The 12656-nt window shown below is 36.6% G+C and overlaps 1 protein-coding gene across 6 annotated transcripts in view; it reads left to right on the top strand.

The window, feature by feature from the left end:
- The window catches only part of LOC127425601 (cingulin-like), a 30446-nt gene extending 18109 nt beyond the window's left edge, over positions 1–12337 (top strand). For 5 of the 6 annotated variants that reach the window (XM_051671751.1, XM_051671756.1, XM_051671753.1 and 2 more), the window contains 12 exons: positions 475–571; positions 710–922; positions 1002–1091; positions 1235–1480; positions 3674–3844; positions 3961–4122; positions 4287–4376; positions 5150–5233; positions 8038–8156; positions 8577–8685; positions 9432–9589; positions 11128–12337. In XM_051671751.1, the coding sequence (XP_051527711.1) occupies positions 475–571; positions 710–922; positions 1002–1091; positions 1235–1480; positions 3674–3844; positions 3961–4122; positions 4287–4376; positions 5150–5233; positions 8038–8156; positions 8577–8685; positions 9432–9589; positions 11128–11260 (1672 nt within the window). In that variant the 3' untranslated portion in view covers positions 11261–12337. The remainder of the gene's footprint in view (positions 1–474; positions 572–709; positions 923–1001; positions 1092–1234; positions 1481–3673; positions 3845–3960; positions 4123–4286; positions 4377–5149; positions 5234–8037; positions 8157–8576; positions 8686–9431; positions 9590–11127) is intronic. The other variant, XM_051671752.1, reaches the window with a different exon arrangement.
- The last annotated feature ends 319 nt before the right edge of the window (positions 12338–12656 follow it).

Below are 12656 nucleotides of genomic sequence, written 5' to 3'. Positions count from 1 at the left end.
AATACATAGTCTTCTAAAGGATGTTGATTCTTCTACAGGTTGTCATCTGTTTTTTGAAGTCATTCTTCATATGCAGATATCTGCACTAACATTGGTAAATGTGATATTGTATGGAAGTATATTAATGACAAATGTCTTTGGGGGGGAGGAAGCACACTGAATTGCACTAATTGAAAAATAAACGCATTGCATTAACAGTGCACTACTAAAAATATAATGAACTGAATATCACCTGTCGAATAAAAAAAGATGAAATATTTTGTATGTAAACTTTGAAAGGTGAATATTTATTATTGGATTTTTAATCATTTGTGCAAAATCTTCTCAATTAAAATATACAACTATATTAAACTGAATCCCCAAAAGTGCAAGCACTGTTAATGCAATGCGTTTATTTTTCAGTTAGTGCAATTCAGTGTTTTTTTTTTCCCCAAGACATTTGTCATTAATGTACTTCCATAATATTGTGTATAGACTGCTTCAGGCTCAGCAGGAAAAGAAGCAGCTTGAAGAGAAGCTGTTCACAATTAAGAAACAATCAGATGAAACAGATTCACACCCATTAACACAGGTAATATACATAAAAAAGAGCTGTAATCTATTTCTCTGTGTTCCACAGTTAAAAACTTCTATAGATCAGATCAGAGTACTATGGCATGGATCTAGATAATTGCCTGACAATGGACTTAAAATTATTTTGCATTTACAGGAGTTGCAGCGTTGCCGAGATGATTTAAAGAGAGCACAATCAGAATTGCACAAACAGAAATCAGAGGCAGCTAAAAAGGAGGAGGAGCTTAAATCAGTGATGAGAGCCAATGAGAAGCGAGAGAAAGAACTGAAGGTAGAGATTGACAGACTTGAAGACCAATTAAAGAAAGACAAAGTGGAACTTTCAAAAGCACTGGAGAAGACACAACAGGTAGGATCAAACAAGGGTGGGACGAACTTTGCAGTCATACTCAATTTGTTTCTAATTTATTCATTTTCTTTTTGTGTAGTCCTCCGTGTTGGAGCAATCTCAGGATGCTGGGAGCAACCTGGAACTTCAAGAGGCGAACGCTCGCTTGAGAGAGAGAATAGCACGCATGGTAAAACATAAATGCAGTACACACACAAATATTAATTAATCCAGAATAGTGCTCAACAGTATTGTTTTACATGCAATTAGAAGCATAACACATACAGTAAATTAATAGATTCTCGTACTGTTTCAACACTGTCTGTCCTTAAGACACGACTACAGTCCAGCGTTCCAGACAGCAGCTCCTCAGATGTTCTGGAGGAGGAGAACCGGAGCTTGAGGAACCAGTTGGAGGAGTCACGACGCACAGCGTCTCGGCTGGGACAGGAAAAAGACGAGTTCAGCAGACGTCTGGAGGAGAGGGAGAGGGAGAGAGAATACCTGAGAAAAGGCAAGAGTGAACTGGAGGAGCAGAAGAGACTGCTGGACCGAGCGCTGGAGAAGATCAATAAAGAGGTGTGCGTTAAGGGGGGGTTCCATTACCACGTGTAACTAGTGAACTAGAAGTCTAATTCGCCATGGGTTCCCTCTGGATTTTCCTATGGGTTTTTGTATTTTTTTTTTACTTTGAGTAAAATAATGTCTATGGTAAACATTACATGATATGTGGACATTGTAACAAATTACAGACTTTCATATCTCAAACGTGAATTTTGAAGCAGCCATGTTTTTGAAAAGTCTCATGTATTTTGCAATTCTATACTTTTTAAAATTCACGTTTGATGTATGAGAGTGCTCTTTGAAACAAACACACCATCTTTTTCCAGAGCAGCCTGTATTTCTCCTGAGCTTACCTGTGGGTTTTTCTTTGTATCCTGAACAATTCTTCTGACAGTTGTGGCTGAAATCTTTCTTGGTCTACCTGACCTTGGCTTGGTACCAAGAGATCCCCGAATTTTCCACTTCTTAATAAGTGATTGAACAGTACTGACTGGCATTTTCAAGGCTTTGGATATCTTTTTATATCCTTTTCCATCTTTATAAAGTTCCATTACCTTGTTACGCAGGTCTTTTGACAGTTCTTTTCTGCTCCCCATGGCTCAGTATCTAGCCTGCTCAGTGCATCCACGTGAGAGCTAACAAACTCATTGACTATTTATACACAGACACTAATTGCAATTTAAAAAGCCACAGGTGTGGGAAATTAACCTTTAATTGCCATTTAAACCTGTGTGTGTCACCTTGTGTGTCTGTAACAAGGCCAAACATTCAAGGGTATGTAAACTTTTGATCAGGGCCATTTGGGTGATTTCTGTTATGATTATGATTTTAAAAAGGAGCCAAACAACTATGTGATGATAAACGGCTTCATATGATCACTATCCTTAAATAAAAGACAGTGTGTTTTTTTTTTTTTGCATGATCAGTCATATTTTCAAAATCAATGCCAAAATGTCACAATTTCTGCCAGGGTATGCAAACTTTTGAGCACAACTGTATATTGTAGAACAAAAGTCCACGTATCGTCAAGTAATTATTACCACAGACCTTATTTTACTCAAAGTAAAAAAAATTACAAAATTACAAAAGCCCATAGGAAAATCCAGAGGGAACCCATGGTGTATTTTCTGGGTTTTTGGACTATAACCTTAACAGCTCTATATGTGTTTTTCATAATGACTTATGTGCTTGAGAGCAGGGTGGTAAATGTCTGATATAATGCAGATATATGTAATCTAATACAAATATAAAATTGAAATGGCATTTATTTTAATATTTACTCCGATCCATTGAAAAATATTTGAAAAAATAAACTAAATTTTTTTTGACAGAGCTGTTGGTAGATTTTCGATCCAACATAAAGGGGGAAGCAAACACTTGTTAACTGGCAAAGCAAAATTTCTATTTTGATAATCAGTCTGGCTAATCTCATTAATTGACGAGTAAAATGTCAGTTGAACGAATCAATCCCTCTAATCTCGTTAATTTGCCAAGCAAAATGTAAATTTCGCTAATCAATCTTGTTAATTGGCCAAGTAAAATTTCAATTGCACTAATTAATCTCTCTTATCTAGATAATTGGTCAAGCAAAATGTCAGTTTCTCTAATCAATCTTGCTTATATCGTTAATTGGCCAATTAAAATGTAGTTTGCACTGATCAGTCTCTCTGATCTCGTTATTTGCCAAGCAAAATTTCAGTTTTGCTAATCAATCTCGATAATCTTTTTAATTGGCCAAGTAAAATTTCATTTGCACTAATCAGTCTCTCTAATCTAGTTAATTAGCCAAGTACATTTTTAATTTCATGAATTTCATTAGTCTCGCTAATTGGCCAAGCAAAATGTAAATTTCGCGAATGAATCTTGTCAATTGGCCGGTTAAAATGTCAATTTTGTGAATCAGTCTTTCTAATCTTGTTAACTGGCCAAGACATTTTTTTGGTTTTTCTTATCAATCTCGCTTCTCTCAAAATGTCATATATTGGCTGATATTATCACTAATGTTTATTATTCTGCATGAGCTTTCATTAAATTAGACCTCATAATGTGTTGTTTACTTTTTGATACATTAACAGTTGTCCTTTTGTTATTTTCCTTCCCAGTGCTCAGTGTTACCTTATAATGTCAGGTCTTGATCAGCCTTTTTGCTAATTTTATCTCACATTTTTCTTTCATTTTGCTTTTTGTCTCTGTCTCTCTTTCTGCCAGATGGAGACTATGATGGGAGATTCACGTCAGTCTGTGCAGGTTCTTCAGTCTCAGTTAGATGAGTTCAAAGATCGCACTCGTAGAGAGCTGCAGGATGCTCAGAGACTCAGTAAAGACAGACTAACTGAGCTACAGAGAGCACAGACCCTCCTCAAGACCACACAAGAGGAGGTGAGACACTTTCAGAATTTTTAGTTTGTAAATGAGCTCCTTCATACATTTATTCATTGAAAATAATGACTACCATCATGACTCATTGCTAATATCTGTGGGTGCCTTTATCTCAGGTATCTCGTCTGAAGAAAGATCTTTTATCATGTTCAGAGGAGAGGGACAGTGCTCAGCTGGATAAAGAACTATTGAGCAGCCGTCTTAAGCATCTGGAGAGTGAGCTGGAGACAGAGAGAAGCTCACAGACGGACCGTGGCAGAGAGATACGACAGCTAGAGGTGCATATGAGTGTATAAAATGTAAGATGGATGTGTTCTCAGTAAGAAGGTCCATCCGTCTAAAGATTGCTTTATAGGTTTCATGTGAACAAGAATGACAGGAAGAGAGAACCGGGAGATGCTTATAGAGACTTTTTTTGTAAAAGAGCTAATCTCAATTTTAGGATAAACTGAAGACGTTAGACATCGAGCTGGATGAGGAGAAGAGTGGGGCAGAGTTACTGAATGAACGCATCACTCGCAGCCGAGAGCAGGTACACACACACACAGGCAAATGTTCACTCACTGAGTACTTTAATAGGATCATAGTGTTCCTAATAAAGTGCCCAACATTGTCTTCTGCTGTTGTAGCCCATCCACCTTGAGGTTTGGCGTGTTGTGCATTCTGAGATGCTATACAGAGCGGTTACCGTAGCCTTTCTGTCAGCTCGAAACAGTCTGGCCATTCTCCATTGACCTCTCTCATCAACAAGGTGTTCCCGTCCACAACTGCCGCTCACTGGATGTTTTTTGTTTTTGACACCATTCTGAGTAAACTCTAGGAAGATCAGCAGTTACAGAAATACTCAAACTAGCCTGTCTGGCACCAACAATCATGCCATGGTCGAAATCGTTGAGATCACATTTGGTTGATTTGAACATTAACTGAAGCTCCTGACCTGTATCTGCATGATTTGATGCATTGCATTGATTACGATTGGCTGATTAGATAATCGCATGAATAAGGTGTACAGGTGTTCCTAATAAAGTGCTTAGTGAGTGTATACACACACAGTACACACCATGTCTACTTAATGTCATACATTTGAGTTATATGCACCCTAAGTAAAAAAAAGTCTGTCAACATTTGAAATTATTATATTTTGGCAAAAATTTGGGAGTAGAAACGGAATGATTATATTAGACAGGTTTTTTACTTTAGTGCATAAAACTCAATGTGTTTCTGGGTCAGAGTGACTAAAATTATTTATTTAAGTTTTAAGGGAATATATAAATTTAAACAATATCTTTTTGTTTTGTTTCTCAGGTGGATCAACTTCGCTCTGAACTGATGCAGGAGCGCTCTGCCAGACATGACCTTGAGATGGATAAGAGTGCCTTGGAAAGACAGGTACACACAAACTTATATACTTTAAAAATGGCAAAAATATGCAGAGGGATGAGTTTTGAAATTGTAGGTACTTATTTGGTATATAAGGATATTATATCAGGGTATCTGCAGATCATTAAAAAGTATTAAAAGGTGTTTAATCAATTTGATGAAAAATAAGGCCATTAAAAAGTCTTAAATTACAATACCCGAGGTATTATTATTTTTATTTATTTTTTTGTTTGTTTGAGCATTTCCCTCTTTGGGTCGTAAGGTTGAGTGAAAACCTTACGAATGAAAACCTTTCACGCCTCGAAGATAGCAGAGAACAGAGTGGGCGCGGTTTTCAGGTGTATGTTCAGTGCCAAAGTCTTTCTAGCAAGTCTGTCCACTATCGGCCATCTTTGGAACACTCTCGGGAGGCTATTTCCAGTCATAACAGTGCAGCTCCCATCCACTTGAATGGAGAAAGACCAAAATCTCAAAAGCGGTCGGTCAAGATTACGATCAAAGAACATATTCCAAATCGGCAAAAAAATCTGACAATACTGGTATCATAAAGTGTGATTCTTTACCTCCATATTACGCTAAAAACGCTAATTTCCCAGCTTGTTTAGCTAATGCGCATGTGCGTTTTACGGGTGACATCTGTATCTAAAAGGTGTTTGGCTCTTTTAACTAAGGCGGGACTTCCTTTCTACATCCGTTGACCATTGGGCGCTCGGAGCTCCTTGGTTGAGCGTTCCAGTTTCTCCCATTCATTTTGAAAGAAGTGGCCCATCTCTGCTAAATTCTCTCTGGTTCAGTGTACATGAGTATTAATCTGTTACATAAATAATTGTAAAACTGTACATGTTAAACGCAGTCTATATGTAATTTGGAACAAAAGACAGCTATGTTTTTGATATCTGGAGAATATATCTGATAGCTGGTGGAAGCGCTTTCCACCACTGAGAAACAGCGAATATGAATGATCTGAAGAGCGACTTTGTGACACGTTGCAATGGAACCACCAACCATCGCTCATACTTTTAAGTTACTTTCTAAAATATTTCCTTCAAGTTTTTGGTTTTGCCTCTGAAATTAAAAAGTCTATATTTTCTCCTCATTCATTGTCGCACACCCTTCAGCTGTCACAGAAACGTTAACAGATGTACATATGAATTCATATTTTAAATGCATTATACTTATTAGCGAGAGGGGATATAGACCTGGAGGAATGAATTAAAGAGGGTGCTATTCCATCGGCTGTCCTGAAGGACAGAGTCAAAGCCAAGTTATTATACAAATCTAAAAACGTGACACGGTATCACAGAAAAGGAGATGACAGTGTTTAACCAGATTTAAAATGAGGAACCATGTAAACTGTTAAATAAACACGGCCCTTTCCACCAAAATAAAAGCTCCACGTGAAGGTGAAGTAAATACTACAGAAATATATTACTATTATATAAAAACAAATCTAATCCTTAAAATTATAATAATTCAATTTTATATATTATAATAAAAAAAACTTGAAAGGAACCCACAATGGTTCCTTTTTTTTTTTGTTTGTTTTTTGATTTTTTTTTTTTTCCCCTTTTTCTCCCAATTTGGAATGGCCAATTCCCAATGTGCTTTTTTTTTTTTTTAAGTCCTCGTGGTCACGTAGTGATTCGCCTCAGTCCGGGTGGCGGAGGACAAATCCCAGTTGCCTCCGCGTCTGAGATCGTCAACCTGCGCATCTTATCACGTGACTTGTTGAGCGCATTGCCACGGAGACATAGCGTGTGTGGAGGCTTCACGCCACCCACCGCGGCATCCACGCTCAACTCGCCACGCACCCCACCGAGAACTAACCACATTATAGCGATCATGAGGAGGTTACCCCATGTGACTCTACCCTCCCTAGCAACCGGGCCAATTTGGTTGCTTAGGAGCACGCCCTGGGATTCAAACTAGCGAACTCCAGGGGTGGTAGCCAGCATCTTTACCACTGAGCTACCCAGGCCCCCAACCCACAATGATTATTAATTATACAATAAAATAATATTCTTAATTAATGGGTTCCAAAAAATGTGAGTGAATTGTACAGTAATTTTTGCACATACTGTTAATTCACAATGTTTTAGTAAAAATATATGTTGGTAAATACTACTTTTTAGTAAGCCAACCGAATTGCTGTATTGATGCAAATAAATAAACAGCAACTGATTCATTGCAGGCTGAAGTTATGTGGTGTCTCAGAACAGTGGTAAAGCACCACTCATTCAGGTTGAACGAAGATATTTGCCAGCTTTTTCAAACAATGTTCCCCGATATAGCTCAGATAAAGCAGAAAGCTTCACATGTGGCATGACAGGATATATCATTTGATTTGGTCTAGTTCAACGAGAAGCTTGTTGGTAGTGTCAGTAATGCAGGGCCATTTGTGCTCATGTTTTATGAGAGCCTCAGTGGGTGCACTGAAAAAAACAAACGGATGTTTATGTAAGATTTTTGGAGTGACATCCAGTCAAGGTACCTTGTGTATAGTAATTAACTTCAATAACTGCTGTAGATGTCTGCATAAAAATACACACAGTATGCATACAGAATCAATCCAGCCCTTTACTCTCGCATTAGCAACGTGTCATTTTAATATGTGACTTCATGTTGCATCTAGTAGTGGTCATATATGCATCAACCCCGATTTGTGATTGAAGTAAGGAGCAAGTATTAAATTGTATGAGCTGATACCTGCAGATACTCTGTATATACAATGTTGTCCAAATGCTTTCATAACCCTTTTTGAATTATCACTCCATATTTATACATCTTTTGCTTTCTCTCTTTGTCTTTTTCAGATCAAGGAGTTGAAGTCTCGTTTAGCTGATCTGGGCACTCAGACTCGTCCTTCTGCGGGAGTTACACTGCTAGAAAACAAAATCCATGAGCTGGAGGACCGATTACGCAGTGAAGAGAGGTACACAACTATACGAACACACTCATAACATGTCATAGCATACAAACAAAACCTCCTGTTGGGAGTCAATCTTTCAGTCATAATTCAGTTCCTTTTCCTTTAAGGGATAGTTCAAATCTGAATTATTTTTATTTATTACGTATAACAAAAAAGGAGATGTTAAGCAGAATGTTAGGGACTGACAGCCTCGGTCACCACACCACCGGTCATTTTTTCCATACAATGAAAGTAAATGCCGACTTAGGCTAACATTCTGCCTAACATCTCCTTTTGTGTTCCTCGATAGAATAAAAGTCATACGCGTTTGAGCAACGAGGGAGAGTTATTCTCATTTTTGGGTTAACTACCGGTTTAATTATTTGCATTTTTTACATTGTAAACTAACTGTTATGTACCCTCTACTGTTGTTTGTGCATTTAGAGAGAAAAACACCATCCTGGCAGCTCAGAGGAGATTGGACAGGAAGCTGAAAGATGTGATGGCCACCCTGGACCAGGAGCGAAACCAGCACGCTGAACAAAGAGATCAGGCAAGCGCACACAAATGAAATGAAATATTTTTCATGTACTTTGGGTTTCAAAAATTTGCTTGAGTAGTTGACATGGAAAAACATTTGGAACTTTGACTTGTCTTGTGATGTGTACGTTGACCAAGGGGTGCACAGCACAACCAAATTAGCAAAGGAAATAAAAGCTGAAAACACAATGAAATTAAGCCACAACACAACAGAATCATCAGAAAATAAATATTTATGAAAAATACTTATTTGTCCTGAAGTCAGTAATCGAAGTAGAAAGAAGCCCATGCATTTTCCATTGTGTTGTGGCTTATTCAGTTGCTAATTTGGTTGTTGTGCACCCTTCGACCACCATAGGTGTGCTATACTCCATTTAAAAACCATTTCAAATTCTAATTATTTTATCATTATTATGTATGCTGATTTTAAATATTAACTGAGAAACTGCATGGAATATTAGCACTTTTAAAACATAATTTGTCACACAGGAGTACTGTTTAATACCAGTTACAGGACCTAAGTTGTACACTTTCCTTTTATAAATGTATACATTTAAACCTAAAATCTTGTTGATTTAAAAAAAAAAAAAAAAAGCAATTGACACATTATGCATCAACTATCCGCCTAATGGTATTTCAGAATGAAAAGCTACTTTTTAATTAGGTTTGTCCTTTCTGTAAACAATGTGTAGACACAGCTGGACAAGTAAAGCTGTGTGACTGCATGCGCATAACTGAGCTGTGTGTGTGTGTCTGCAGCTATCTCTGCGTGTGAAGGCTCTGAAGCGTCAGCTGGATGAGAGCGAGGGGGAGGTGGAGCGTCTGGAGGGAGTCAGACGGAAGGTTCTGCGGGAGCTGGAGGAGCAGAGGGAGCTGCAGGAGGCGCTGCAGGCCAAAGTCAACACACTGGAGAACAAGTTTGTACATCCAACTAACAGTCATCTGAGAGTTCTACTGTATGATATTGAGTAGTTAAAGGCACAAGCCTTTACTGATTTTTATTTGAATTTTACAGATATTGTAAAAATAAGCGTCCCTCAATTATCCATACTGATCCCTTTTTTTTTTTTTTTTTTAAAAGGGTACAAATAGTATTTGTAAGTGACTTGGAATGACCTTTTCACATTTCCGGCTTTAGAAGAAGGAAGTAAACTTTTGCTCGTCTGTATTTACGAAAAAGGGTCCATTTTCTGTGATGTTCAGTCCCACTTTATATTAGGTGTTTTTAACTACTATTTACTTACATTTAAAATACATACAATACAATGTACTTATTGTATTACTATATGTTCTTCCTCAAAATTCTCACAAGATTCACATTTGCTGCTACTGAGGTAGGGGTATAGGTTTAGGGGTAGGGTTTAGGGTTGGGGTAAATTTAGGATTAGGTGTTAAGGTAAACAGTGTAACTACAGATGTAATTAAATAAAGGTACTTTAAATGTAAGTACAATGCTACAACACATGTACATAAGTAATTCAATGCTTAATTACATAGTAGTTAAAGACACCTAATATAACATGGGTCCTGTTGTTCTTTAAGGGATAGTTCACCCAAAAATGAAAATTCTGTCGTTCCAAACCGATATGACTTTCTTATGCAAAAAGGAAAAACATTTATGAATATTCTGATCTGTCTCTAGTGGCATTAGTAACTCATTAAGTCTTAAAGGACCCAAAAAGTATATAAAAGTAGTCAATGCAACTCGTGCATCATATTCCAAGTTTTCTGAAGGCAAACAATAGGTTTAGGTGAGAAACAACCTGAAATAAAAAAAAATGATTACATGAGAGAAGCTCATTCACTGTGGCTCACGTGTTCACGCAAGAACTTTAGTTGTTTTTAGTGCTAAACAACACACTAAAAAGAGTCACAAAGACTACTTTCATGATACTTTTGGGTCCATTTTTAAGCTTTGAATTAAGCCTCTTTTTAACTGTCATTGTATTGGAAAGGCAGATAAAAATATTCATAAAAATGTCTCTTTTTGTGTTCCACATAAGAAAGAAAGCCATATGGGTTTGGAACGACATGAGAGTGAGTAAAGTATGACAGAAATCATTTTTGGGTGAACTACTCACCCAAAATGCAAAAAAAACACTACTGCATATCGGTGTAGCTCCATTAAGTGCTTTTGGGGTTTGTTTGTTTTTTGTAACCAGTGCTCTGTCAATGATGTTTATGTTTAAATGTTTGTTGAATTAATTATGATTTTATAGGTGGTTTGTAATACCAATTTGGCCATTAGGGGGTGCCCTTACAATTCTGACCCATTAATCTTTCTGGCAGATGCAGACTTTTCTAGCATTTTTATGTGCATGGGTTCATTTTAAGTTATGCATTTTATCATCAAGTGTGTTCTCTGGGAATTGAACCTTGGGAATGAAGTTGCTAGTGCATTGCTCAACTAACTTATGTTCTCTAGTGACACTGAAATGTTGCGTCTGTTTTTTAGGAGAAAGGTCAAGCAATCACGGCGCCCGACTCTAGGATCCCCCCTGAGTTCTGAGGAAGAGGAAGATTACTCTGATTCTAAAAGTATCACGTCCATACTGACCGAGACCCCTCTTCAGACCACCAACTGTTAAAAACAGAAAATGACGGTCTTCTTGCATATATACTGGAAGGTATTCTCATCTAGTAGAGACCTGAATGATTGCTGGCCTTGATCATTAATATTAAGAATATTTAAGTAGGATGCAACTGAAGTGAATTCAGCACATTCTGAAAGTGAACAGTAAACGCTGTAATGGCACAATAGTCTTTTCAACAGGAAGTGATGTCAATTGTTTTTGACATTGACAGCCGTTTGACTGCTTGGTCCCAGAATTAAACGCTAAGATTCGTCAACCAAAAGCACCTTTAATATTGTTCGTGCCAAAACGGGCAATTCAGAAATGTTGTTTTTCCTGTAAGAAGTTTTGTTTTGAAATACTCTGAGTGTGATATTAAGTAAATTGTACTTAAGTAAAATGTGAGTTAGTTTAAGGATTTTTACATTCTTGAATCTCTTTTGTATTACCAAATTTCCCAGTGGTTTGTAGTGAAAATTATGAATGAATTGAATTGAATTTTTTATACATGAAGGAACATATGAACATACGAGGTCAGTTTTAAACAGTGCAGATTTACAAACTGTGCTTTAACTGTAAATTTATACAGCTTTTTGGAAGTCTCAAAATAAAAGACTTAATTTCATATGACACACTGCCAGCAGTTTCATGGTCTAATACAAACTATAATGAAGGATCTAAGAAATGACTTCTTTCCTACTTGTTAAGCTTTAATGCAAGATTTAAAAATAAACTTGCAATATATGAATGACAACTTTTGTGCCAAGTTGTTTTGATGTAATGGCTTTGAAATAAATAATAAAAATGGTTGCCTTCAATTTTCAGACAGTTAATAGCAATCTTTTTGCAGTAAAATGCTTTTTGATAAGTTTTCTGAGACACATACAGTATGTATATTCAGATTGATCAGAATTATTGATCATCATTTTCAACTCTTTATAGAACTGATTTGGAATTGTTTCATTTTACATTGTACAATATTAGATATGTAAATACTTTCCTATGTTTAAAGTTTATGCATCTACTTCAAAGTAAAAGTTATAATTTACTTTATCTTTTGCAATGTTACTTCACCATGTTCTGTTTTTTTTTTTTTTTATGTTATCATACTGTAATTTAATGTTACAATAAAGAAGTGTCTTTATTTCAGTATCAGTAATTTATATCTTCTTGTCTTTTTTTTTTATTGATTTATTTCTGTCAGTGCTGGCAGATTCCATGAACTGCAAACATATTTAGTCATCAGTATTGAGACTGTACACAAAACATGGGTTTACAATCTTAGGGTGTCTGCCAACCATGTTTGTTTTTACACCTGGAATTCAGTTTTGGGGGAATAATTTTTTTTTCTCCAATTTATGCTTAAATGGAGGGAACATACTGCTGAAGTTTTTTTTTTTAGTACAGGAGA

This window comes from Myxocyprinus asiaticus, chromosome 34, assembly GCF_019703515.2.
Source record: "Myxocyprinus asiaticus isolate MX2 ecotype Aquarium Trade chromosome 34, UBuf_Myxa_2, whole genome shotgun sequence".
NCBI lineage: Eukaryota > Metazoa > Chordata > Actinopteri > Cypriniformes > Catostomidae > Myxocyprinus > Myxocyprinus asiaticus.
This window is presented reverse-complemented; position numbering and strand designations above follow the sequence as displayed.